The sequence below is a fragment of the Pristiophorus japonicus genome, chromosome 10 (genome assembly GCF_044704955.1).
Source record: "Pristiophorus japonicus isolate sPriJap1 chromosome 10, sPriJap1.hap1, whole genome shotgun sequence".
NCBI classification, from domain to species: domain Eukaryota; kingdom Metazoa; phylum Chordata; class Chondrichthyes; family Pristiophoridae; genus Pristiophorus; species Pristiophorus japonicus.
The window spans coordinates 86243832-86271609 of record NC_091986.1 but is presented as its reverse complement, the minus strand read 5'-3'; the positions used below and the strand labels follow the sequence as shown (position 1 = coordinate 86271609).

The following is a 27778-nucleotide window of genomic DNA, read 5'->3' as shown; positions in this document are numbered from 1 at the left end:
ATTAATAGAGGGATTTTGGGAAATGGCCAGTACAACTCTCACGGAGACGGAATTAGAGCCATTATTTCGCAGGGACCCAAAGGAGTGTGATGGGTGAATAATGCATAGGAAAACAATAATACTAAACTCATTAAAGAGAATGATGTTGGTTATGAGAATAAATGAAAACATGTCAGAAGACAACAGGGACTAATGAATGATGTTGCGGCTGTTTTTAATGTCGGAAACTCCCTTGTTAATAGTCTTGATTTAGCTAGCTTAGATCAATTTGTGAAGGTGGTCATAAATCGTTGAAGAGAAATTCTGGACAAAATGAATGATTTGGAAAATGGGGAATTAAGGGAGGGCCAAGTTATGACCATCCATCTACAGGATGCTGTTAAATACTTAGTGGCTGAAATTGCCCACCACTGGAAATGTAGTGCACCTACCCTGTTTCACTTGTTTTTACTGGCGCAGTGGTGGCTTCTTGAGCGAAATTCCACTCTTTGGCTTTTTTTTTCAGCAAACCAGAAGTCGGTCATAATGGGGGCGGATGTGCGGCGGTGAACGGAAGTTCACACACTAAAGGGGCGGACGTTGGGGGCGGGTGGAGTGTCCGCCGCTGTCACTTATCAGCCTAGTGCTGATGATGTCATCGTGGTGCCACGTCACCATGTTTCTCCCCTTCAGTTAGAGAGGGATGCTGCAATTCTTTATGTTAGGTTCCCGGGGCCACCAAAGAGGGTTTCGGCTAGGCCAGCGGCCTGTCCGAACCCGGGGTATTATTGTCAGCCCGACACGACAGTCGGCTGACAAAAAAAGATAGCGGCCGCGGCAGTAGATCCTCCACTTTAATGGCAGCCGCCCCACCATTTTGCAATTAATTCAATGCAGTGGTCAGCAGAAAAAACTGATGGTGTAACCAAGTGGCGTCAGCAAGATTTTCTCGGCGGAATTTCACATTCTTGGGGGGGCACATCGGCGGTGCGCATTCTGATGACGCACTTAGGATGGATCGGCAGCAGCAGAGCGGCAGTGGGAGGAGCGGGTCACCGTCGGAATACCGCAAGAGGGCAAGTTTCAAAATGGTGGAAATTCCACAAAAAAAATCAGTGGCCATTCCACTCCGCAGCGTGGCCGCCGATATCCCGCGGTAACAGGCCTTAAAGGGAAGGTGCAATTTCAGCCCCTTAGAATCCCATGCTATAAAGATAAATCAGATTACAAAGGGAATGCCTCTTCGAAGGCCTCATGAAATTATGGATGTGTAATAGATGAATCTAGTTAGTGGAACAAGCCCGAGAAAACCTGCAGCCTATTACTGAGGGGAAGCTCCCCTCGTGGGTGAGTAATCGACATCTGAGGGCAATGTCCATTCACCAACTTACCACGACTATGTGTAAATCAGAGGGTTGGTACAGGTATACCCGGTAAAATATGAGTGCCATCTACAGGAACAGAATAACATCACCCTGTTAGGGATAGTATATTATCCCATCCTGTCTGAAGAGGTAAAAATAGAAACATAGAACCACAGAAAATAGGTGCAGGAGTAGGCCATTCGGCCCTTCGAGCCTGCAACGCCATTCAATGAGTTCATGGCTGAACATGCAACTTCAGTACCCCATTCCTGCTTTCTCGCCATACCCCTTGATCCCCCGAGTAGTAAGGACTTCATTCAACTCCTTTTTGAATATATTTAGTGAATTGGCCTCAACAACTTTCTGTGGTAGAGAATTCCACAGGTTCACCACTCTCTGGGTGAAGAAATTCCTCCTCATCTCAGTCCTAAATGGCTTCCCCCTTATCCTTAGACTGTGACCCCTGGTTCTGGACTTCACCAACATCAGGAACATTCATCCTGCATCTAACCTGTCTAAACCCGTCAGAATTTTAAACGTTTCTATGAGATCCCCTCTCATTCTTCTGAACTCCAGTGAATACAATCCCAGTTGATCCAGTATTTCTTGATAGGTCAGTCCCACCATCCCGGGAATCAGTCTGGTGAACCTTCGCTGCACTCCCTCAATAGCAAGAATGTCCTTCCTCAAGTTAGGAGACCAAAACTGTACACAATACTCCAGGTGTGGCCTCACCAAGGCCCTGTACAACTGTAGCAACACCTCCCTGCCCCTGTACTCAAATCCCCTCGCTATGAAGGCCAACATGCCATTTGCTTTCTTAACCAACTGCTGTACCTGCATGCCAACCTTCAATGACTGATGTACCATGACACCCAGGTCTCGTTGCACCTCCCCTTTTCCTAATCTGTCACCATTCAGATAATAGTCTGTCTCTCTGTTTTTACCACCAAAGTGGATAACCTCACATTTATCCACATTATACTTCATCTGCCATGCATTTGCCCATTCACCTAACCTATCCAAGTCACTTTGCAGCCTCATAGCATCCTCCTCGCAGCTCACACTGCCACCCAACTTAGTGTCATCCGCAAATTTGGAGATATTACATTTAATCCCCTCGTCGAAATCATTAATGTAGAATGTAAACAGCTGGGGCCCCAGCACAGAACCTTGCGGTACCCCACTAGTCACTGCCTGCCATTCTGAAAAGTACCCATTTACTCCTACTCTTTGCTTCCTGTCTGACAACCAGTTCTCAATCCATGTCAGCACACTACCCACAATCCCATGTGCTTTAACTTTGCACATTAATCTCTTGTGTGGGACCTTGTCGAAAGCCTTCTGAAAGTCCAAATATACCACATCAACTGGTTCTCCCTTGTCCACTCTACTGGAAACATCCTCAAAAAATTCCAGAAGATTTGTCAAGCATGATTTCCCTTTCACAAATCCATGCTGACTTGGACCTATCATGTCACCTCTTTCCAAATGCGCTGCTATGACATCCTTAATAATTGATTCCATCATTTTACCCACTACCGATGTCAGGCTGGCCGGTCTATAATTCCCTGTTTTCTCTCCCTCCTTTTTTAAAAAGTGGGGTTACATTGGCTACCCTCCACTCAATAGGAACTGATCCAGAGTCGATGGAATGTTGGAAAATGACTGTCAATGCATCCGTTATTTCCAAGGCCACCTCCTTAAGTACTCTGAGATGCAGTCCATCAGGCCCTGGGGATTTATCGGCCTTCAATCCCATCAATTTTGCCAACACAATTTCCCGACTAATAAGGATTTCCCTCAGTTCCTCCTTCTTACTAGACCCTCTGACCCCTTTTATATCCAGAAAGTTGTTTGTGTCCTCCTTAGTGAATACCGAACCAAAGTACTTGTTCAATTGGTCTGCCATTTCTTTGTTCCCCGTTATGACTTCCCCTGATTCTGACTGCAGGGGACCTACGTTTGTCTTTACTAACCTTTTCTCTTTACATATCTATAGAAACTTTTGCAGTCCGTCTTAATGTTCCCTGCAAGCTTCCTCTCGTACTCCATTTTCCCTGCCCTAATCAAACCCTTTGTCCTTCTCTGCTGAGTTCGAAATTTCTCCCAGTCCCCAGGTTCACTGCTATTTCTGGCCAATTTGTATGCCACTTCCTTGGCTTTAATACTATCCCTATTTTCCCTTGATAGCCAAGGTTGAGCCACCTTCCCTTTTTTATTTTTATGCCAGACAGGGATGTACACTTGTTGTAGTTCATCCATGCGGTCTCGAAATGTCTGCCATTGCCCATCCACTGTCAACCCCTTAAGCATCATTCGCCAATCTATCCTAGCCAATTCACGCCTCATACCTTCAAAGTTACCCTTCTTTAAGTTCTGTACCATGATCTCTTAATTAACAATTTAATTCTCCATCCTAATGTAGAATTCGACCATATTATGGTCACTCTTCCCCAAGGGGCCTCGCACAACGAGATTGCTAATTAATCCTCTCTTATTACACAACACCCAGTCTAAGATGGCCTTCCCCCTAGTTGGTTCCTCGACATATTGGTCTAGAAAACCATCCCTTATGTGACCTCAAATCCTCTGTTCCATGGGGAGAGCATAGGAGTACATCCGGCAGACTATTTAGTAGAGTATAGTGAACCCCCGAAGTATGTGACCCAGGTGGATGGAACCATATGGATGATCCCAGACCTTAAGTGTTCAAGTTTGGGACACATTCCTTTTTACCTTACGATGTGGTAGAGCATGCAGCTCCTGCGTGTGGGATTGATTGGGATGGGATAGCATGGAACTGCACCATGAAGGTAATTGTGGAACAGCATTTCCCCGTACAATCGGCATTCAGGAGAAAGGGTGAATATTGTGTCACCACAATGCACCGGGAATATCAGTACGGTAACCTAACTTGTCCTATTGCGACAGGAACATTTTGCTTTACCTCGGTCCAACCTGTGAGATTTGGGGCACGGGCTTTGTTAAGCATTTATTCGCATAGGCAAGTAGATATCACTGTAAAAGGTGAGTTAAAAGAACAATTACACAAGAATGTGACACAGTGCGGTTATGACATTCCACCTCTGCCGGAACATTTGGTAGAGTTGATGAGACGTGTTAGTCAGTCTCAAAAGCACGATTATACCTTGGGCCAGAAAAAACGTGATTTATGTGAAGAAGTACATAAAGTCGGGGATGATTCAGCCTGGTGGGATATCGGTGTGAATATCGAGGTCCATTCTTGGATAAGGATTATCTCCCACATCTGGTCATTGTTCAGTTGGTGATTGTGTTATATCTATTGATAATCTGCCGTGTGAACAGGCGATGCAAACATCAGGAGTTGGCCAAGCTGTGACAGAAGACGCTGAAGAAAGAAGACAACGATGACAAAGAGTAAGTGCCTGTGACCCAAGATTTGATTACACAACCACTTGAGGGTAGAGCGTAGGATTTTATGAAAGTTGGCTTAAAATTTACCAAATTTCAATTACCAATATGCCTCATGAAAAAATATATATTTTCTGTTGAGCAAATGTGCCTGTTAACTTGTGAGCTGTTCTGTGATTGAGATATTTTAAAAGCTGTGTTTCAAATGGCAGACTGCAGGGGGTATTTCCAGATAAACAAATCCCTTTTATCTGAGACAAAGTTCCAGACATAGTGAGGGGGAGGGCACGGGATCATAAAACAAGACTTTTCGGGCTAAAGGGAGAAAACATACCATGGGAATTCTGTAAAAAAACAGAATACAAAGTAATGACGTGTGATGTGACCATATGGTTTACTGCTCTTCTGAAAACTCTTATGAATAACTGAACAACCAGGAATTTGATTGGAGGAATGCCCCTCGCAATCCCTGAATGATTGATTGGGAGAAGAGAAAAAAAAAACTATGTTGGCCATTACCCATGCTGGATGAAACATGTACACACAAAGGCACTGCCCAGGTTTTCTAGGGGTATAAAACAGTACTATGAAAGGACATTGGGTACTGCTGCAGTCGAGGGCAACCTGCTCAGTTGCCAGTTAAAGAGCCATGGCTAGCCTCTGCCGAATTGCCCACTTGCTGGTGTTAGTTCTTGTGAGTTTTTGCTTAAGATCACTTGAGTTTTGAGAAAAGGAATAGACCTGTGCATGCTTATTAGTAATCCGGATTACTGTGTGTAATGGTACTATTGGCTTACTTGTAATCTTTTGCTGATTTTAAGTAAAGAGAACTTATTCCAAAAATCTTTGTTTTGAGTTGTCTATTCCACAAGTCCGAACGCTATAAACTGTTGGACTGGGCAAGGGGTAATACTGCATGTACAACAAGTGAAGATGCACACTACATGGTATGCCGCTGCTGCTCATCATGCTGCTCAGGATTAACTCACGCCTACTCAGAATGAATTCCTCACACCTGCTCAGGATGAACTTACACCTGCTCAGGATGAACTCATCATGTCTACTGTTATGTATGTAAATATTATAACTGTGTAAGACTTGCCACCAGAGGGCGCACCTATTGGAGATCCATGGATAACTAGCACACCTCATGCAAACGAGTATAAAAGGTTGTCTGCCATGCTTCTTTGGTACTCTGGAGTTTTATTAAAGAGACTAAGGTCACACCAGTTTAAGCTCACAGTACTCAGTCTTGTGGAGTTATTCTAAACATAACAATTGGCGACGAGTAACAGATCATGAACTTTCACGCGGTCATGGCTGCCGTTGGTATTCTTGAACGATTTGTAGAGGGTGATCATTGGGAAACCTTCGTTGAACGTCTCGACCAGTACTCTGTGGCCAATGAGCTGGATGCGGACGATAAAGCGATCAAGCGCAAGGCGATTCTTCTCACTGTTTGTGGGTCTACAACATACAGCCTCATCAAGCATCTGCTAGCACCGACGAAACCAACTGAAAAGACATATGCAGAGTTGTGTATGCTGGTTCGGGAACACCTTAAGCCGAAGGAGAGCATCTTAATGGTCAGGTATCGCTTCTATACGCACCATCGCTCTGAGGGCCAGGAAATGGCGAGTTATGTTGCCGACCTAAGACGCCTTGCGGGACCTTGCGATTTTGCTGGATATTTGGGGGAAATGCTGCGGAACTTTTTCGTGCTTGGAATCGGCCACGAGGTCATTCTTCGCAAGCTGCTTGTCTGCCGAATCCCCAAACCTGAACAAGGCCATCACGGTAGCCCAGGCTTTCATGTCCACGAACAATAATACTAAACTGATATCTTTTCAGCATCGAAGCTTACTGGCAAGTACTGTGCATAAAATAACGCCGTTAACAGGCAGAACTATACATGGCAGGGCCTACATGTCTGCAGCTGCAAGTCATTGGCAGTGCGGCAGTGAAGGTATCGTACGATGGAGCTGTGCATGACTTATCACTGTGGATTATCCAGCCGATGGCCCAATGCTGTTCGGCAGAAGCTGGCTAGGAATGATTCGATGGAACTGGGATGACATCAAAGCGCTATCTTCGGTGGATGACGCCCTCGTGCGCTCAAGTGCTGAGCATATTTCCGTCGCTATTTGAACCAGGCATCGGCAACTTCACAGGCGCCAAGGTGCAGATCCATCTAGTCCCCGATGCAAGGCCCGTTCATCATAAGACTGAGTACTGTGAACTAAAACTGAGGTGACCCTAGTCTCTTTAATACAACTCCAGAGTGCCTAAGCAGCTCACCTTTTATACTCCCTTGCACAAGGTGTCAGGTGACCCTTGGGCCTCCAACAGTTGTGCCCTCTGGTGGCAAGTCTTACACATTTACAATGTTTACATACATAACACTTCCTAAAGGATGGTCACGATCAAAACATGGAGGAATTCAGTTTAGAAGGATTGGATTGTTACAAATCAACACCAAGAGTTGTCATATTCAGAACAGAGTTGACACCAGCTGAAATATTTTGTGATTCTTCCTTATCATCTCCAATCTCAATCCATATATTCTTAAAAATGTATATAATTCTCAAAGATACTCTGCCACTTTGCTCTTCTACTTCTATTTTGTTCTTTATTTTGTTTGCTGCTTTGCACATTCTTGATTTGTTGCTTCTCATTCTGTTGTTACAAAGACTGATTGTCCTTTTTTCTAGACCAGTCAGCAGTCATCAGATTCCTTTTCCCTTTGTTGTGCCTAACCAGGCCTCTACGTTCCTGTGTTATCTTCTGTTCGATACTCATGAATCCATATTTTAAGTTTCTATTTTGTGTTGCATTTTGGTTACTACTTTCATACATTATTCTTTTGTGCTGACTTTTAAGAGAGCTTTCAGGTGCTCCTGTGGTAGGTTCTTATATCATACACATTGTTCTAATGTCATGTGGTTAGAGGTTCCTCACATAAATTTTATCTGACTGGTAAGTAAAACATCATATGATTGGATGTATTGAAATATCCTAGTGATACCTACACTGAAAGCTTTTTATATGATGCCGGTGATGTGTTAGATTTTTCCTTGCAAGATGGAATAACAGCTCTATGGGGGCCATTTTCGTCAAATACTTTAGGCGTGAAAGAGGTGGCCTACGTGGGGTCTTAAACTGAAATGCGAGTTTAGCCGTGTTTAGCGCAAGACGCAATCTTGGTAAAGGAGGTGAAGCCAGCGCTAGGAATGGCCGCTCAGAGGAACGTTAAATAGCTGATTGCCACTTAAGATGTCTGTTAGTACTCATTAAAGAGGCTGCACGGCATTTTGGTGGCTAATGCATCAACTAATGCCCTCTCCTAACACAGCATTGCGGTCGATTTTAATCACTAATTAAGGGGATACTTATTCGTGGTCATTGCTGCTGGAGCTGTGAAGAGGACCTCTGAAACATATCGGGACACTTTGTCAAGACTTCATCAACACTTGAGCAACATTTATTCAGGAAATTCGCTGAGGAATTCACCTAAAAAGACTAAGTACTCTGCTACTCCACCTTATTGGACACTTTATAGGAGCCACCAGAAGAAATGGACTGCTTCGTCATAGGCATCTTGCTAGGGATCCCCCTTGGCCTGGATGAGGAATGGGAGGACAGCTGGACAGAAGGGCAAGGTGGCATACTTCCCTTTGCAGGTACAGAACATCCCTCCTCCTTTGGACCTCTGCCACCAAGACCTCCACTGCTGCATCTGTGAACCTGTGCGCCCTTTCCCTCGGTCCCTGAGCCATCCTGCAATGTGCTGCAGTGCCAGCCAGAGCACTCCACACCTACAGTGGAAGTGGGTGCGAGAAGCCCACAGATACTGCTCCACGAAAATTGCATCTAATCAGCACTTTAGTGCTAAACCTGCAGGTATCTCTGGTTTAGCACCTCCAGGCAAATTCAAATTATGGTAATCAGCAATTAGGACCAAAATTGTGTGCTAAATCCAGACTTTCAAACAGGTGTGTCTTATTAGCACTGCACCCATTTAGCGCCTGTTTACGCCCTTTGGCCAAAATAACCCCTATAAATTTCTTGTAAAGCTAAATTTATGATATTGTTACCTAATCAACAATATATATTTTTAAATGATGTTATGTCAGCAGTAGGTAAGCAATAGGTCACACTACTGTTTGACAGTAGATCAGCTTATTTGAACTAACACTGTTACAAAACCATGACTTTTTTTTTGCTCTTCAAAGCTTGGAAAAATAATGGTTCACTTCCTTTGATTGGACTTTCATGCTGTTTAGTGATCACACTGATATTAGCAAATGCAAGCTATTGATCCTAGTGTTTGGTTATATAATCAATCATATGACTGACATTGCAAAGTTCTTCATTTCTTGTGAGATGTGGGTTTATTTACCAATTTAGATCATACACAGGACTCCAAAATAACATCTAGTTATCAGCAATTTACACAATTGGCTCAGCAAGTGTAGAATTTCATTATATTTTTTGGAACAGATAAATTAAGCTGTTATTTTTCATCAAAGACAGGGACACCATTTTAATATCTAATCACGATGCCAGCAGATTTCTTCAGCTGAGACATTCTTTCAGTAAGAATATATTTTTGTCTAATCTGCTAAACAAGAGCTGTAATTTGTTGGCAGACAGATAACTGATTTTGACAGTTACAATACCTTGCATTACTACTGGAGTCACACATCTGTAATTTCAAAGAGGTGTCCTGTGGTATAGACAGCCCAGCATACTTCTGTTGCTTTAATGAATGCAAAAGCAAGTAACACTGATGTTAGTAATTGCTTTAATTCTTTGTCCTCGTATTCCAGATAGATCACATTAAAACACAGCCATTTAACAATAGCGGTTGAGTTATTCCATACAACATATGCTGTTCTCACCAGATGCCCGGTGTAGCTCTGAGCCCTATGGGGTGACAGGGACTGATAAATGCAGAGCATAAGCCCAAGGACCAAGGGGGGCTGGGAAGTCAGGACCTCAATCAGGCTTCATTCAATTACATTTCAAGCCAACAAACCTTGATAGCAAAAATCCCTCCCGAATACTGCTCTGATTAATGCTGCTTGATGCCAAAATAATGTAATTAGGCAATAATGAGTGGGTGTATATTATGTTGGCTATCAGGACTAGCTGCTGACCTTGGTGACTTCTACTCAAATTAGAAAACAAATAGCCTCAAATTACAGCTTAATGAGGCTGTGCAAATACCTCATTGCTATTCAGCATTACTTTTCTTGTTTTGTTGTTAATTAAAACGTTGAAGTTATGTTTTTATTAAGCTGATATGGACTTAATGGAAAGCTCTTCACAGAAAATGGACAGCAAAGTGACTAAATAGTGTCACTGATGAGCTTTCTGCTCAAGTTGCTTCTATTAGTTTTCACCTCTTGTGCAAGCAATTATTAAGCAAGCGTATTGTTCCTTTTAGCTATCAAGTTGAGTTAACCTGACATCGTTCGATTCTACAAAAACTGCAGCGCACACAAAAAAAACTCAACAATATAGAAACATTTCAAAATATGGAGACAATTCCAAGATATTACTGACAAATACACATTTCTAATTCAGTCACCATACTTTGAATGGTTGATATACTTGATGGGTTACTTTGAAGCATACATTACTGGCTCATTAAACAGAATCTGCTCGTGTACACTGCTTCCCACATTTCAAAGGGAAAAAGGGGAAAATAGTGAAATTAAACTCATAGAGTTCGACAGCTACTAAGGCAACATTTGCCAAATACAATAGAAGCCCAAATATTTTGCAACACATCTATATATTAATTTAATAAAATACACAATATAGCTCTTAGTACAATTAACAAGTTTGGCTCATATGCACTGATATTGCAATAAATCAATTAAAAAGCTAGATTCAGTGTAAACACTCCATGATTCTTACATTTGCACATCGATATGTTTTGTTTTGCTAGTACTTCATAGGTATTCCCCTTAACGAGTCATTTTAGTGTCCATTTTGAATGTAACATAAATATCTACAAATATGGAACAGTATTTCTTCATCTGGGACACAACATATTTTACCATTGGACAATAATATGGTGACAACATTTTGATGGCTAAAATGCAGAGGAGGAATTTAAACAACTGGACACTAAAATGTCACTCTTTGGTAGTACAGCTTAGAGAATAACCCTTTTGTACTTGTTTTATATTAGGTCTGAGAGTGTGGGGCAAATGTGTTCCCTCTGCAGACCCATTTTATGGAAATATTTTAAAGTGGGTTTATACAAATGATCGAGATGTGCATTGTTGCATAATGATCCAGAATGAAATGTCCTGTGAGGTGACAATCAATGATGCACTGTTCACTGCAGATAAACCTAGTTCATAAGGACAACTACATCAGCTGACAATAACTGTACACTCTGAATTAAAGACTTGTAATGGTTTCTGGAAAGCTGATACCTGCTTCTTATCAATGCTGCCCTTCATTGTTTTCTGTTAAACAATGATTTTTTTATATGCAGAGCTGTACTCACTTAGCTTGACAGCAACGGCACTTCCCACTTCTTCGTTCTCGGAAGGGCATATATTGAGATTGTCGAAATTCAATTTAGTGAATGAAACGTATTAATTTTTCATAACTAGTCTGGTGAAAGTAGTTTCTGTTTCCTAAGACACAAAAAAAGCAATGAAAATTGCACAAATGGGCACTTTGACTTCTAGCTCACAGACATCAATCAGCTTGTATTCTGCCACTGGTGCTTCATCACCTGAAAGAAAAAATGCTGCCTTGAAACTTTTGAGTGATTTGTCCTTTAGAGGAAAGGTAGTCAACTGTCACTAATTTACACAGCGTTCACTTTCTCACAGTTGAAGGGTCACTTCCTCGACAATCTTGTAAAAGCTTGTCGATTTCTCGAACTACCTGCTCAGCATCCACTCCGTCCCTTCCAAGGTCCCGGGTTGACTGGTCCAGGACTGTGTCCACCTCATTGAACTCCCGGCCAACTCTGGAATGCACATCTGCAAAAACGGTTGCCACTGCTTCAGGTGTAATGAAGTGGCTATCACGTTGTTTATCAGGCGATGGGTAGTGGGTATCAGATGTTAAATATTGGGTGGTTGACTCTACTGAAGTGTCGGCCATTTTCTGCTTCACCTCAAATCCACCCAGAGATCGTTTACTTGAGCTGTTACTGCCTGCAACTGAAGTCTTGTCAGGACTGCTTGCAGCTGATGAGACCTCTTGCAAGAGAGGACTAAGAGCACGCTTAGCTTTTAAATAGGGTTTTACATTTGCAACAAGAATGGTGTGCTCTCGTTTGTCCTTCCCAAAAGTACAGAAAGTTTTTTTCCCAGTAGGAGTCGTGTTTTCTTGAGTTTCAGATTCAACTGAGGCCTCTACTGCAGGTACAAAAAGATTCCGCCGATAGTCTGAACATTCAGCTTGGTTCGGAACAGGAAACTGAGGCATCCAGCATTTATCTGAATGACCTAAGACACGGCATTCATCAGTACAGTTGACACAGTCCTCCTTCTCTGTAAAAAAAACAAAACCGGTTATGCCTTAGGGAACAAATTACTTTAGCCAGCAGAACACTCGCATTAATATATAAACTCATAATTAGCAGACCAATTAGCTGTTCTAGGTAGCGGAAATCAGATGTCAGGAGCATAGATACAAGTGTCACCTCAAGCAGTAAGATCTCAAAAGCTAAAATAACTCAAGATGTAAATGATAGTAACTTTTTCCTTAATAGTTACGTGTAGCATATACACTCAATATATACCTAATATCTACTGTGGCTCAGTGGGTAGCACACCCGCCTCTGCGTCAGAAGGTTGTGGGTTCAAGTCTCACTCCAGGGATTTGAGCACATAAATCTAGGTTGACACTTCAGTGCAGTGCTGAGGGAGTGCTGCACTGTCGCAGGTGCCGTCTTTCAGATGAGACGTTAAACCGAGGCTCCGTCTGCACTCGCAGGTGGATGTAAAAGATCCCATGGCACTATTTCAAAGAAGAGCAGGGGAGTTATCCCCAGTGTCCTGGCCAATATTTATCCCTCAATCAACATGCCAAAAACAGATGATCTGGTCATTATCACATTGCTGTTTGTGGGAGCTTGCTGTGTGCAAAGTGGCTGCTATGTTTCCCACATTACAACAGTGACTACATTTCAAAAGTACTTAATTAACTATAAAGTGCTTTGAGATATTCAGTGGTCGTGAAAGACACGCTAGAAATGCAAGTCTTTCTTTCTTCCATTTGCTCATTATGTAGCTTTGCAAAGTAACGATCAATTAAATACCATGTTATAAACACAACTATTAAAATGTATTAAAATGATTCCCAAAATTCGTGAATTTATAAGAGAATAACTCCCAAATTAATATTCCTTTGGACTACTCTTTCTGCAATTAAAAATGCATTGCAAACCACAATTTCATTTAATTACTCATATCAGAATTTAAAAAAAACACATTTTGGTTCCAACCTTATTCTGAAAAAAAGGTTCTTCAAAACCTTCGCTAGTCTTTGTACGTTAATTGTTTTGTATAGTTTAGTAGTTTTATGATTGAAAATGAATAATAATAGATATTCAGGTGTTCCCATAATGCATATGAAAATGTGGCTTGAGGAGTGGTGCAGAAGGGAGGGATTCAAATTCCTGGGACATTGGAACCGGTTCTGGGGGAGGTGGGACCAGTACAAACCGGACGGTCTGCACCTGGGCAGGACCGGAACCAATGTCCTAGGGGGAGTGTTTGCTAGTGCGGTTGGGGAGGAGTTAAACTAATATGACAGGGGGATGGGAACCTATGCAGGGAGACAGAGGGAAGTAGAATGAGGGCAGAAGCAAAAGATAGAAAGAAGAAAAGTAAAAGTGGAGGGCAGAGAAACCCAAGACAAAAATCAAAAAGGCCACATTACAGCAAAATTCTAAACATAGAAACATAGAAAATAGGTGCAGGAGTAGGCCATTCGGCTCTTCGAGACTGCACCACCATTCAATAAGATCATGGCTGATTCTTCACTTCAGTACCCCTTTCCTGCTTTTTCTCCATACCCCTTGATCCCTTTAGCCAGAAGGGTCATATCTAACTCCCTCTTGAATATATTCAATGAACTGGCATCAACAACTCACTGCGGTAGGGGATTCCACAGGTTAACAACTCTCTGAGTGAAGAAGTTTCTCCTCATCTCAGTCCTAAATGGCTTACCCCTTATCCTTAGACTGTGTCCCCTGATTCTGGACTTCCCCAACATCGGAAACATTCTTCCTGCATCTAACGTGTCCAGTCCTGTCAGAATTTTATATGTTTCTATGAGATCCACTCTCACCTTCTAAACTCCAGTGAATAAAGGCCCAGTCGATCCAGTCTCTCCTCATATGTCAGTCCAGCCATCCTAGGAATCAGTCTGGTGAACTTTTGCTACACTCCCTCAATAGCAAGAACATCCTTCCTGAGATTAGGAGACCAAAACTGAACACAATATTCCAGGTGAGGCCTAACCAAGGTCCTGTACAACTGCAGTAAGATATCCCTGCTCCTATACTCAAATCCTCTAGCTATGAAGGCCAGCATACCATTTGCCTTCTTCACCGCCTGCTGTACCTGCACGCCACCTTTCAATGATTGATGTACCATGACACCCAGGTCTTGTTGCACCTCCCCTTTTCCTAATCTGCCACCATTCAGATAATATTCTGCCTTCGTGGTTTTGCCCCAAAGTGGATAACCTCACATTTATCCACATTATACTGCATCTGCCATGCATTTGCCCACTCACCTAACCTGTCCAAGTCACCCTGCACCCTCTTAGCATCCTTCTCACAGCTTACACCGCCACCCAGTTTAGTGCCATCTGCAAACTTGGAGATATTACACTCAATTCCTTCATGTAAATCATTAAGGTATATTGTAAATTGCTGGGGTCCCAGCACTGAGCCCTGCGGCACCCCACTAGTCACTGCCTGCCATTCTGAAAAGGACCCGTTTATCTAGAGGGGTAAAGTGTGTTAAAAAGACAAACCTGAAAGCTCTGTGCCTCAAAGCGAAGAGTATTCGTAATAAGGTGGACAAATTAACTGTGCAGGCAGCAATTAACGTATATGATATAATTGACATCATGGAGACATGGCTCCAAGGTGACCAAGACTGGGAACTCAACATCCAGGAGTTTTCAACATTCAGGAAGGATAGACAGAAATGAAAAGGAGGTGGGGTAGTGTTGCTGGTTAAAGAGGAAATTAATGTAAGGACATTAGCTTGGATGATCTGGAATCTGTATGGGCGGAGCTGCGGAATACCAAATGGCAGAAAACGCTGGTGGGTGTTGTGTACAGATCATCAAACAGTAGTAGCGAGGTTGGGGACAGCATCAAATAAGAAATTAGAGATGCGTGCAATAAAGGTACAGCAGTTATCATGGGCGACTTTAATCTACATATAGATAGGGCTAACCAAACTGGTAGCAATATGGGGGAGGAGAATTTCCTGGAGTGTATTAGGGATGGTTTTCTAGACCAATATGTCGAAGAACCAACTCGAGGGCTGGCCATCCTAGACTGGGTGATGTGTGACGAGAAAGGACGAATTAGCAATCTTGTTGTGCGAGGCCCCTTGGGGAAGAGTGACCATAATATGGTAGAATTCTTTATTAAGATGGAGAATGACACAGTTAATTCAGAAACTAGGGTCCTGAACTTAAGGAAAGGTAACTTCGATGGTATGAGACGTGAATTGGCTAGAATAGACTGGCAAATGATTCTTAAAGGGTTGATGGTGGATCGGCAATGGCAAACATTTAAAGATTACATGGATGAACTTCAACAATTGTACATCCCTGTCTGGAGTAAAAATAAAATGGCGAAGATGGCTCAACTGTGGCTAACAAGGGAAATTAAGGATAGTGTTAAATCCAAGGAAGAGGCATATAAATTGGCCAGAAAAAGCAGCAAACCTGAAGACTGGGAGAAATTTAAAATTCAGCATAGGAGGACAAAGGGTTTAATTAGGAGGGGGAAAATAGAGTATGAGAGGAAGCTTGCTGGGAACATAAAAACTGACTTCTAAAGCTACTATAGATATGTGAAGAGAAAAACGTTAGTGAAGACAAACGTAGGTCCCTTGCAGTCAGAATCAAGTGAATTTATAATGGGGAACAAAGAAATGGCAGACCAATTGAACCAATACTTCAGTTCTGTCTTCACGAAGGAAGACACAAATAACCTTCTGGAAATACGAGGGAACCAAGGGTCTAGTGAGAAGGAGGAATTGAAGGGAATCCTTATTAGGCAGGAAATTGTGTTAGGGAAATTGATGGGATTGAAGGCCGATAAATTCCCTGGGCCTGATAGTCTGCATCCCAGAGTACTTAAGGAAGTGGCCCTAGAAATAGTGGATGCATTGGTGATCATTTTCCAACAGTCTATTGACTCTGGATCAGTTCCTATGGAGTGGAGGGTAGCTAATGTAACAACACTCTTTAAAAAAGGAGGGAGAGAGAAAACGGGTAATTATAGACCGGTTAGCCTGATATCAGTAGTGGAGAAAATGTTGGAATCAATTATTAAAGATGAAATCGCAGCGCAACCTGGAATATTGTGTTCAGTTTTGGTCTCCTAATCTGAGGAAGGACTTTCTTGCTATTGAGGGAGTGCAGTGAAAGTTCACCGGACTGATTCCCGGGATGGCAGGACTGACATGAGGAGAGACTGGATCGACTGGGCCTGTATTCACTGGAGTTTAGAAGGATAAGAGGGGATCTCATAGAAACATATAAAATTCTGATGGGACTGGACACGTTAGATGCAAGAAGAATGTTCCCGATGTTGGAGAAGTCTTGAACCAGGAGACACAGTCTAAGGATAAGGGTAAGCCATTTAGGACTGCGATGAAGAGAAACTTCTTCACTCAGAGAGTTGTAAACCTGTGGAATTCCCTACCGCAGAGAGTTGTTGATGCCAGTTCATTGGATATATTCAAGAGGGAGTTAGATATGGCCCTTCTGGCCAAAGGGATCAAGGGATATGGAGAGAAAGCAATAAAGGGGTACTGAGGTGAATGATCAGCCATGATCTTATTGAATGGTGGTGCAGGCTCGAAGAGCCGAATGGCCTACTCCTGCACCTATTTTCTATGTTTCTGTATAGCAATATGATTTAAGGTATGTGTGTTTATTTTTTTTATTTTTCAACTATGAAATAAGTACATGCTGTGGCCAGTGCTAAGGAAGTTTTCAGAAGCTTATTTTTGGATCTGTTGGGGCAAATGCGTCTCTGTTTCCTAACATTTATTATCTGCAGTACATAGCAAGAAATTAGTAACACCATTATACTTTGATGATGTATTTTGTTAATAACTACCATTTTAAGAATTAACTTGCATTTATATAGTAACTTTCATGACATCAGGAAGTCCCAAGACGCTTTACAGCCAATGAAGTACTTTTGAAGTGTAGTCATGGTTGTAATGTAGGAAAACGCAGTGGCCATTTTGCGCACAATGAGGTTCAGAAAAAAACAATGAGATAAATGATTATATAATCCGTTTTAATTATATATTAAATATCCAGTGGGGAAGGCTTTTCTAGTCAGTATGTGTAGCATCATCATAAACATCAGAAGATTTCCTATCTTGACTATGTTTGGTAAAATACGTTCTTCACATTGCTTAATGGCAGCTTTGACTTTGCTTGCAGTGCTATGAAGTGAATGGGGCAGCACTACGCTTCAGAGGTACCGAGAACCACTGAGAAAAGCTGGTGGTTCTACTGGCAGCGCAAACACAGACGCTGCTGCCAGAAGCAGAGGTCACCATATTTTCTGGCTATGAGTGAGCTGAGACATGGACTGCTGACCTGGTCAAACAACTCCCACCCACAGGGAATGGTGCAACAGCTGGGCCAAAAGTAGCAAAGTCTCGGATTCCAGTGCCAGACTTGTGTGTATTAAATCGGGGGCTAGTTGATTTGGCAACTTCTCAAATCAGTCCAAGAACAACAACAACTTGCATTTATATAGCACCTTCAACATAGTAAAACATCCCAAGGTGCTTCACAAGGGCATTATCCAACACAATTTGACACCGAGCCACAGGAGAGATCAGGACAGGGAGGTAGGTTTTAAGAAGCATCTTAAAGGAGAAGAGAGTACATCAAATTATGAACATATTTGTCTCTCTCGCCCTGGAATCAGTAGGTTGTGGGTTTCATCCAACTCAAGAGAGTTGAGCACAATATCAATAATTTAGTGCACTTCAGGTGAAACGTTGAACCGAGGTGTAAAAGAACCCAATCCACTATTCAAAGAACGGTGTTCTGGCCAATATTTATCCATCAACCAACATCACTAAAACCGGTTATCTGGTCCTAATTACATTGCTGTTTGTGGGACCTTGCTGTGTGCAAATTGGCTGCCTCATTTCCCACATTACAATAGTGATGGCACTTCAAAACTAGTTCATTGGTGGTAAAATGCTTTGGGTCACCCTGAGGCCGTGAAAGGTGCTTTATAAATGCAAGTTCTTTCTTTTCACAAATCTTCACATCAATTTTTCTTTGTATTAATATATCAAAATTACAACAACAGCTTGTGCTACAGTGCTGTGGCAGGATGCAACCTCTACTGTGCGCTTCTGTTCACCATAGATGTGTTTGAAAGTCTTGTTTAGTTTATCAAGTGGTGATGCTGAGCAAAGGCCAGATGCTCCGCCACTGGAAAGAAAGTAAAAATCATGGAGTGATTTATGCCAGGTTGTTTATGATATGCATTTGGAAATATTTAGTTGGGAAGTGCAGAGGGCTCCTGTTCACTACTCAGCCAGGAAATGACAGGTGCAGATTTAAAGAAAGAAAGGGAAAAAAATACATTTAAAGAAAGGGCACCAATAATTCAATTAGATGGAAATTTACAGCAGGATGTGTACGTCAGACTTTCAAACAATTTTTTCACTGTTCTCTCTTGGTAACTCGGCTGAACAATTGGGCTTGCAGGCTCTTTCATTCAAGTGGCCGAGTTCATTTTCGTTTCATTTCAGTTTCCCTTTTAATGACAGAGACAAGTATGTTTAGTATTTAATGAGAAGCATCTGTTCGAGCACAAATGTCTAATGTTCACAAGTGATAAGCTAGTCTCATCACCTTGATTGAAGTCACTGGGTCTCCAGCCTCCCGCTTTAAAATCTTGGCCCCTTCTTGACTTTGTGGCTCCACTATCCCCCCAAAAATAAGGAAAGGATTTTAAAAGTAGATTTGATGATGTTGCACACCCAGCAGGAATGACAGAAATCCTACAGGAACTGCTGATCTTAGCACCTACATTTCAATGTAGGCTCCTGGTGCCTGACGTTCCAAGGTGGGAGTGAGAATTTATGGAACCTACTCTTTAATTCTTATTAATTTTAATATTTAAAAAAAAAGGCGACTCTTAAGGATAAATATTTAACCCCTGATGATTCCCTCAGTTATTTTTTTAATTCATTTTAAGAAGAATCCTATTTAAATGACTTGTACACTGCATCTCCCATTCCCTCAGTGAACAGTTTAACAAAGGAGCTTTAGTGATGTAACCATGCAGAAAACATGGAGGTTAGAAAATGTAAACAACAAAATAAAATGTCTCTGAAAACAAACTGGCCCCAGCAGTGAGATGCATGAACACTCGAGGGATCCTACTCGCCTGATATTACTGCTCTAATTAGAAAATGGAGGATAAACAATGGGATGTTATTCTGAAAGAGTTAAGAAAGAAAGAAATAACTCCCTTGGAAAATTTGAAAGACAATTACATTCACAATATGCACCTTGGAAGTACTTTCTTCTTTAAATGTCAATGTTAGTAGTGAATAATTGAGGACACGCACCACTAAACAATTAACATCCATTAATAGGCCTGTTTCACTGGCTCTCGCTTTTTGAAAAGGGAACAAGAGATGACCCTAGTTAAGCGCTTTACCTGTGGGCACTAAAACACAAATTATACAAATGCCCCTGGCTAAAAGAGGAGGGGGGGGGCACTAAAACCGGCAAAATAAACAAATTAAACTTCAGATAAAAACCATCAAATTAAAATTTGGTTGCCGGGGGTGATGATGCACTCCAGTCCCACTGGCGGCCACCTCTCACGGAAGGCCACGAGCGTACCGGTGGACACCGCGTGCTCCATCTCCAGGGACACCCTGGCTCGGATGTAACCGCGGAAGAGAGGCAGGCAGCCGGGCTGAATGACCCCCTCGACCCCCCGCTGCCTGGACCGGCTGATGGCCCCCTTGGCCGTGCCCAGGAGCAGTCCAACGAGGAGGCCTTCCGACCTGTCCGCTCCCCTCCGCACAGGGTGCCCAAAGATCAAGAGTGTGGGACTGAAGTGCAACTAGAATTTGAGAAGCAGCCCCTTCAAATATTGCAACAGGGGCTGCAACTTCGTACATTTAATAAAAACATGGAACATGGACTCTTCCAGACTGCAGAAATTGCAGGCCATCTGGGAGCCCGTGAACCGACTTAAAAACTTATTGCACGGGACTGCTCCGTGCAACACCCTCCAGGCCAAGTCCCCAATAAATAAGGGGAGGACTCCCGCGTAGAGTGCACTCCATCCTCCAGATGGCAAGATGGTGCGCCATGGCATGTCCGGACGGCAGCCGAGGACGGCAAGATGGAGAGTCTGCAGGAGCAGCCCGTACAGGAATCCCCTCCGCGCAGAACTGAAAGGCATGGAGGGGATTTTCCCGAGGAGGCTCAAGTTGTGAGGTGCCGGCTCCCGAGGGAGGTTTCGGGGCTTAGTGCCGATGACGAATTCCATCTGGACGGGGGTTAGTTCCGACGGGATCTCCCCACGTGCTTCAGTCTCCTTGACACACCTAACGGAGTCAGGGCCCAGCGTTGTTTTTAGCGACTCGATGGCATTGGCCATACGCCAGACGTTGGCCCAGTTTAGGCGCTGTGCCAGCACGTCTGCCGCCATCCAGTCCGCTCCTCCGCCATCAAGCAAGTCCCTGACCCTGGTCACCTCGCCAGCCAAAGCCCTCTCCTCTGCCTGCCACCTAAAACCGCGGTCGTGGAGGTACGAATTCCTGAGCAGCGGCTCCTGCAGGACAGCCGCTACTCCAGACGGGGAAGAGCTGCGCTTGGTGACGACTATTCCAGACCCTGATGAGTTCCTGGTAAAAGACAGGCAGCCCCCGTGTGGCGGACCTGACGCTCCCCCAGGCTCACAAACAGGAGCTGCGTGTCGTAATTGAGGCTGTACTGCTGGCGGAAGAAATACGTCGCCAGCGTACACCACCTAGGAGGGGTCTCGACGTGGAGGTGCTTTACCTGTGTGCTGAAAAAGAGAGAGTGGCTGTTTCTGTAATTACAGGTTGAACTGCCCAAAATAGCTGGGGAGTCCAATACATTTTAAGTGGCACCCTTGTAATTGATGCCTATGGCAATGGCAAATGATTAGTGCCATTTGCCCGATTTAGGCGGCTGCTCATGGGAAGTGTGGCTGGTGTTAGTGGGACTTGTACATAATCTGGAATTGGCAGTTGCCTTATCGCTGGTTTTGAAATAAAACTTTACTCCCAGCCCATTTCTTTTATTTTCCTCCTTCATTATATTCAGAGAATTTTAATATGTAAGCATCAGTTCAGATCACCCTACCTGTTATGTGGACAACTTTCATATAATCTACGTGCTAAGTGTGGGCCTTTAATTTGTTCCATTAGTTGTTGTTGGGACACAATAAGGCTCAGAATCAGCCTTGGCACACTTATCTCTGACTCAGAGGGTTGTGGGTACATGGCTCACTCCAGAAATTTGACCACGAAACCTAGGCCAATATTTCAGTGCAGTACTGCACTGTTGGAGATGCCTTCTTTCAGATGTGACATTCAAACCTCTCAGGTGGATGTAAAAGCTCCCATGGGTACTATTTTGAAGAAGAGGGGAATTTTGGCCAATATTTATGCCTCAACCAACATCACTAAAAAAAGATTATCTGGTCATTAGCTCAGTGCTGTTTATGAGACCTTGCTGTACGCATATTGGTTGCTGAGTTTCCTACATTACGACAGTGACTACACTTCAAAAAGTATTTTCTTGGCTGTAAAGCACTCTGGTACATCCGGAGGTCATGAAAGATTCCATATAAATGCAAATCTTTCTACCTTGCCTGACAGATGCAGCACACTGGATGTACCTGCAATTTTAGAAGGGTTAACAAAACTCACCTGTTACAACCATTGATCTTTGGGTTCCCTCATGACCCCATAGACCTTCATACAATCCTGGTGCAAGCTTCAATGCCATTCCTCCATTGAGGTGCACCATGGGCACTCACTTGGATAAGTGAGCCAATTAAGTACTTTTTGAAGTGTAGTCACTGTTGTAATGCAGGAAACAAATGGTGCCATGGGATCTTTTACATCCGCCTGTGAGAGGTCTCGGTTTAACATTTCATCTGAAAAATGACACTGCTAACAGTGTAGCATTTTCTCTGTACTACACTGAAGTGTCATCCAAAATTACATGCTCAAGTCTTAGGAGTGGAGCTTAAACCTACAACCATTTGACTCAAAGGTAAAAAAGCTACCACTGACTTGGCTGTCATGTAAAAGAAAAAGTGCTTTCAAGCAATGATGCCTTCTCTGAGGATACTCAGTTCCTAGGAATTATAAATAAAATATATATATCATGAAGAGAGCTAAGACCAACCTGAACTTGTCCACCATTGCTTAATGGGAACTATGTGGCAGATCAGTATTACACAACTCCTTCTCCAAGCTTTGATGGGGGCTTACTTCCACAGTTGAGAGGTAAAAACAGTGGAAAACCCACCAGGCACCACATACAGAACAGAAATATAGCTTTTATTTTTCAATGTTTGATAAATTATTTTGATATTGTTCTGTTTTTAGATTTTGTCCCCATGTTTCACACATTTATCTTGGCTTCCAATTTTCAGGTAATTTTATTTTTTGGATTTAAGCTTAAGTATTTTATTTGTGTCACCATGACTATATTTAATTATTAGGTTCCTCTCCTGCAGCTAGTGTTCTGTGCTTTGGAGCTAAGCTAGTTTTTCATGGTGAAGAACTCATCAACTGACACGTCAGGGTGAAAGGTACAAACAAGGTTGTAGTTATGTTCCATTTTCATAATATTGATCTGAGTTGCCGCCACCGGGATGATGTAATGCAGTTAGGGATAGTGATGGATGCGATAAGGCCATACCATGTGTTGCACATTAAAATATCTGTTAGCCTAAGGCTCCCTCTTTACATTCACACTGCAGAATAAGCATTCCAAGATGTAATGGCTATGGGATTATGTATTCAAATCACAAGTTTGCTTCCAGTCGCTGGAAACCTTCGAAACTGTGGGTTCATTCTGATGAACACTGTGGGCATGAAATACCAGAGGGATACGAGGGAGGAAATGGGACTGACCATCTGTGGAGTGGAGAATTTGGGGTGGAACATGCATCCACTGGGTTTTAGCCCCTTGTAGCCTGTGGCCCAAATTTTCGGTTGGTGATTGCAAGCAAGTCTTCCTTCTCTACATCTGCCAAAAACGTTGGAATGAGTCTAGGGGCATTTCTGGGCTACACTGGGAATTGCACCCAGCATGCCTTTTTGAGGCACGATATTTGTCATGTTTACTGGGAGCATCCTTTATGGGCCTTCCAAAGGCACCTACAGCAGAGGGAGAATGTTAATGAAGCACAAAGGGGACTGTTTACCTTCTCTGGCCACAATTCTCCCATTTTGGAGGGAAACTATTTTGTTAAAGATAGTTCACCTTTGATCCTTTACGAGTTTCTGGTTCCCTTTCCCCCAGTTGGAGCTGCAGTGCAAGGCCCCAGTTTCTTGGCACTTCTTCATGGCAGGGGTCTCTAGCACTTTCACTTTGTGCAGTATTTATCTGTGTTTGCAACAGCTCAATGCTGCAAAAGACTGACAAATGAGCTGTAAAAAAATAGCTATCCACCCCGATTATTTCAAGGTCCCTGCTCCCTCCCCATGATTTGAGGTTGGGGTCTTCTGCTGTCGGCAGTCCTGCTCATTCCACATTTCTGGCGGCAGAGCCGGAACCCATAATTTCAGGGCTTTGTAGGTTTTTTTTTAAAGTTGCAATGATTCTGGAAGAGGGAAACCTTCACCACAGTAACTTATTTAGGACAGTGAAATTACATCAGCACTGGGGAAACATTAATAATTAGAGCAGAAAGCATTAGTCAATTCTCACCTAGTGTAAACCCTTGATCCCAGAGGTGTCAGTGTTTCATAGATGCACTTATTGAATGTATTACATGCTGTAAAGAATGAAATGCAATAATAGATGACTGGAAATCTGGCCAGGAATTACAAGGCTATAATTCAATGAAGCACTGCCGATAATGCCAGAAACTGCAAAGGCAAAGTTTGAGCAGAGCCCCAAAACTGGATAACTGCTTATTCTTGTTGCCACATACCTGTCATCCTTTGATATATATGCATAGCCGAGATTTACTTTTGTGTGCAGAACAGTATTTCTCATTTTAACTGCTACATGGTGACTGTGCTAAATACAGCAGAGGTGGTGCAATAGGGATGATAGGATAAAAAGCTGAAGGCATATACACCCATATTATTGATACTAGATTAATGTCAATTTTTCACCAGCAGGATACTGGAAATTGTTTTATAGATACACAAAACAGAAATGGAAGGTATCTAGATATTTAAAGCAGTTTGTTTTAGTCCATTGTTGCTGTGAACTTTTTTACGGATAACAAGGGTGTAAAATTCAGCACGGTTTTGTGGCATATAAAATTTTAGAATTATTCAACACAGGAGGATGCTGTTCAACCCATTGGCCGTGATTTCAGCAATGAGTGCAAATTGGGTGCAGGTAGTATCGGTGGTGTGCGGGAAATACTCACCCAGCTGCAACCCTCCCTCTAACAGCAATCTTCCGTGGCTGGGGCTTGTTAAGCCCAGCCTGCGGGTTTCCCGGCCAATTAACTGAAGCGGGGCTGATGACGTCATCTGATGATATTGTAAAGTCCTATCCCCGCAGTACAGATTCACACGAGGCATGTAGTGAAGTCAAGGTCACTCTGGACCTGCACCTTTATTTCACAGCTCTGGAATTGCCTGAGACCTGTCCTTATATATCTGTCTCTTACAAGTGCACCCCTGGTGGTAAGGTATGCTGGTGGTTACAGGTCATATCTTATTACAGTCATGTATAGCATGTTAGGATACAGTTATATATAATAATGTAAGATACATGACATCACCCTCCCTCAAGGTCTTATTGTCTTTATAGGTTCAGTCTCTCAGGTGGTCCACGCTCTTGCGTGGATCATCTGAGTTGTGGTTCAGTTGTTTGCCTTGGTGTCTGTTTTTCTTTGGGTGTGGTTGCTGGTATCTCGCCTGGGCTGTCTGTTTCGATTGGTGTGATTGTTGTTGTCTCGCCTGGGCTGTCTGTTGGGATTGCCCTTTCCTCAGGTTGTTCCCTCTGTCTGTCCACCAGGTGTGGTGCGAGTTCCACATTGTAGTCTGCCTCTGGTTCCGCAGTGTTGTTGGTAAATCTGCTTTTGACTTGGTCTACATGCCTCCGGCAGGTTTTGCCATTGTCCATTTGTATGATCAGCAGCCTGTTTCCTTCCTTGCCCGTTACTGTCCCTGCAAGCCATTTGGGACCCCTGCCATAGTTTAGTACAAACACTTTGTCCCCTATCTCATTCCATCTCCCCCTTGAATTTCTATCATGGTACTCAGTCAGCTTACGGCGCTTTGCCTCAACGATTTCGTGCATGTCTGGCAGGATTAATGAGAGCCTTGTTTTTAAAGTCCTTTTCATCAACAGTTGCGCATGGGGGATCCCAGTCAGTGAGTGCGGACGAGATCTGTATGCCAGCAGCAGTCGCGACAGGCGACTCTGCAGCGTGGGACCTTGGATTTTAAGCATGCCTTGTTTAATGATTTGCACTGCTCTCTCCGCCTGGCCTTTGGAGGCCGGCTTGAACGGTGCCGTCTTGACGTGATTTATGCAGTGGTCAATTATAAAGTCTTGGAATTCTGCGCTGGTGAAGCACGGACCATTGTCACTGACCAATATGTCAGGGATTCCGTGCGTTGCAAACATGGTTGCAAGGCTCTCCACAGTGGTGGAGGTTGTGCTCGAGTTTAAAATGGTGCATTCGATCCACTTTGAAAATGCATCTACAACTACGAGGAACATTTTGCCCGTGAATGGGCCCGCATAGTCTACGTGCACCTGCGACCACGGTTTGGTAGGCCAGGGCCAGGGACTCAGTGGAGCCTCCCCGGGGGCATTGCTGAGTTGGGCACAAATGGTGCACCTTCAGACGCAGAGCTCCAAGTCCGCGTCAATACCAGGCCACCAGACGTGGGATCTGGCTATGGCCTTCATGAGAATGATCCCCGGGTGCTCACGGTGGAGCTCCCGGACAAATGCCTCTCTGCTTCGTAGAGGCATGACTACTCGGCTGCCCCACATCAGGCAGCCTGCTTGTAGTGATAGCTCATGCATGCGCCTGTGAAAGAGTTTTAATTCCTCGGGGCAGGCATCGCGAGCCTCTGCCCAGTCACCGGTTAGAACACATCTTTTTACTAAGGATAACGTGGGGTCGCTGGCCATCCAGGCTCTGATTTGGCGAGCCGTTATGGGCGAACCTGTGGACTCAAAGGCATTGATTGCCATGACTATCTCACAGTCCTGTTCGTCAGACCCTTCCGTGGTCGTCAGGGGTAGCCTGCTGAACGCGTTGGCACTGTTGTCTGTGCCTGGTCTGTGCCTTATGGTATAGTCGTAGGACGCCAGCATGAGTGCCCAGCGTTGAATTCGCGCCGAGGCGTTGGCGTTTATTGCCTTGCTCTCAGATAGGAGCGACGTGAGGAGCTTGTGGTCGGTTTCTAATGCGAACTTGGCCCCGAAAAGGTATTGGTGCATCTTTTTGACACCGTACACGCACGCGAGCGCCTCCTTCTCTACCATTCCGTACCCGCGCTCCGCCCGCGAAAGTGACCTGGAGGCATAAGCTATGGGTTGTAATTTGCCCACACTATTGACATGTTGCAAAACGCACCCGACCCCATATGCTGACGCATCGCATGTGAGAACTAACTTTTTACCTGGGTCAAAGAAAGTCAAAACATTGTTGAAACACAGAAGTTTGCGTGCCTTATTGAAGGCGCGTTCCTGGGCATCCCCCCAAAACCAATCGCACCCCTTCCTGAGGAGCAGTGGAGAGGCTCCAGCAGCGTGCTTAAGTTCTGCATAAAGTTCCCAAAGTAACTGAGTAGCCCGAGAAAGACGCGCAGTTCTGAGACATTCCGGGGCCTGGGTGCCAGGCGAATTGCTTCTATTTTGGACTCTGTTGGGCGGATTCCATCAGCGGCAATCCTTCTGCCCAAAAATTCAACCTCGGGTGTGAGAAACAGGCACTTGGATTTCTTGACTCGTAGGCCTGCCTGATCCAACCGCTTTAGTACTTCCTCCAAATTACGGAGATGGGAATCGGTGTCCCTGCCCGTGATAAGTATGTCGTCTTGAAATACAACCGTCCCCGGGATGGACTTGAGCAGACTCTCCATGTTGCGCTGGAATATGGCAGCTGCCGACCTGATGCCGAATGGGCATCGATTGTACATGAAAAGGACTCGATGTGTGTTGATGGTAGTGAGTAGCTTGGATTCCTCGGTCAATTCTTGCGTCATATACGCAGATGTGAGGTCTAATTTTGAGGAAAGTTTACCTCCAGCCAATGTGGCAAATAAGTCCTCCACTCTGGGCAGCGGGTACTGGTCCTGTAGGGAGACTCTGTTTATGGTAGATTTGTAGTCCCTACAGATTCGTACGGATCCATCAGGCTTCATGACTGGGACGATGGGACTTGCCCAGTCGCTAAATTCCCGCAGAAGCCTGTCTAGTTCGTGTTCAATCTTTTCCCTCATTACATAGAGTACAGCTCTGGCCTTGTGATGGACCGTCTAGCATCCTGTGTGATGTAGATTTTGACTTTGGCCCTTTGAAAGTGCCCACACCTGGCT

General features: G+C 43.8%; 1 protein-coding gene across 2 annotated transcripts in view; it reads right to left on the bottom strand.

Moving 5' to 3' along the window:
- Positions 1 to 4547: 4547 nt before the first annotated feature.
- The window catches only part of pcdh17 (protocadherin 17), a 145212-nt gene continuing 121981 nt past the window's right edge, over positions 4548 to 27778 (bottom strand). The window contains exon 4 of one of the 2 annotated variants that reach the window (XM_070891446.1): positions 4548 to 4716. In XM_070891446.1, the coding sequence (XP_070747547.1) occupies positions 4619 to 4716 (98 nt within the window). In that variant the 3' untranslated portion in view covers positions 4548 to 4618. Of the gene's footprint in view, positions 4717 to 9529; positions 12269 to 27778 lie in introns of those variants that run through there. The other variant, XM_070891445.1, reaches the window with a different exon arrangement.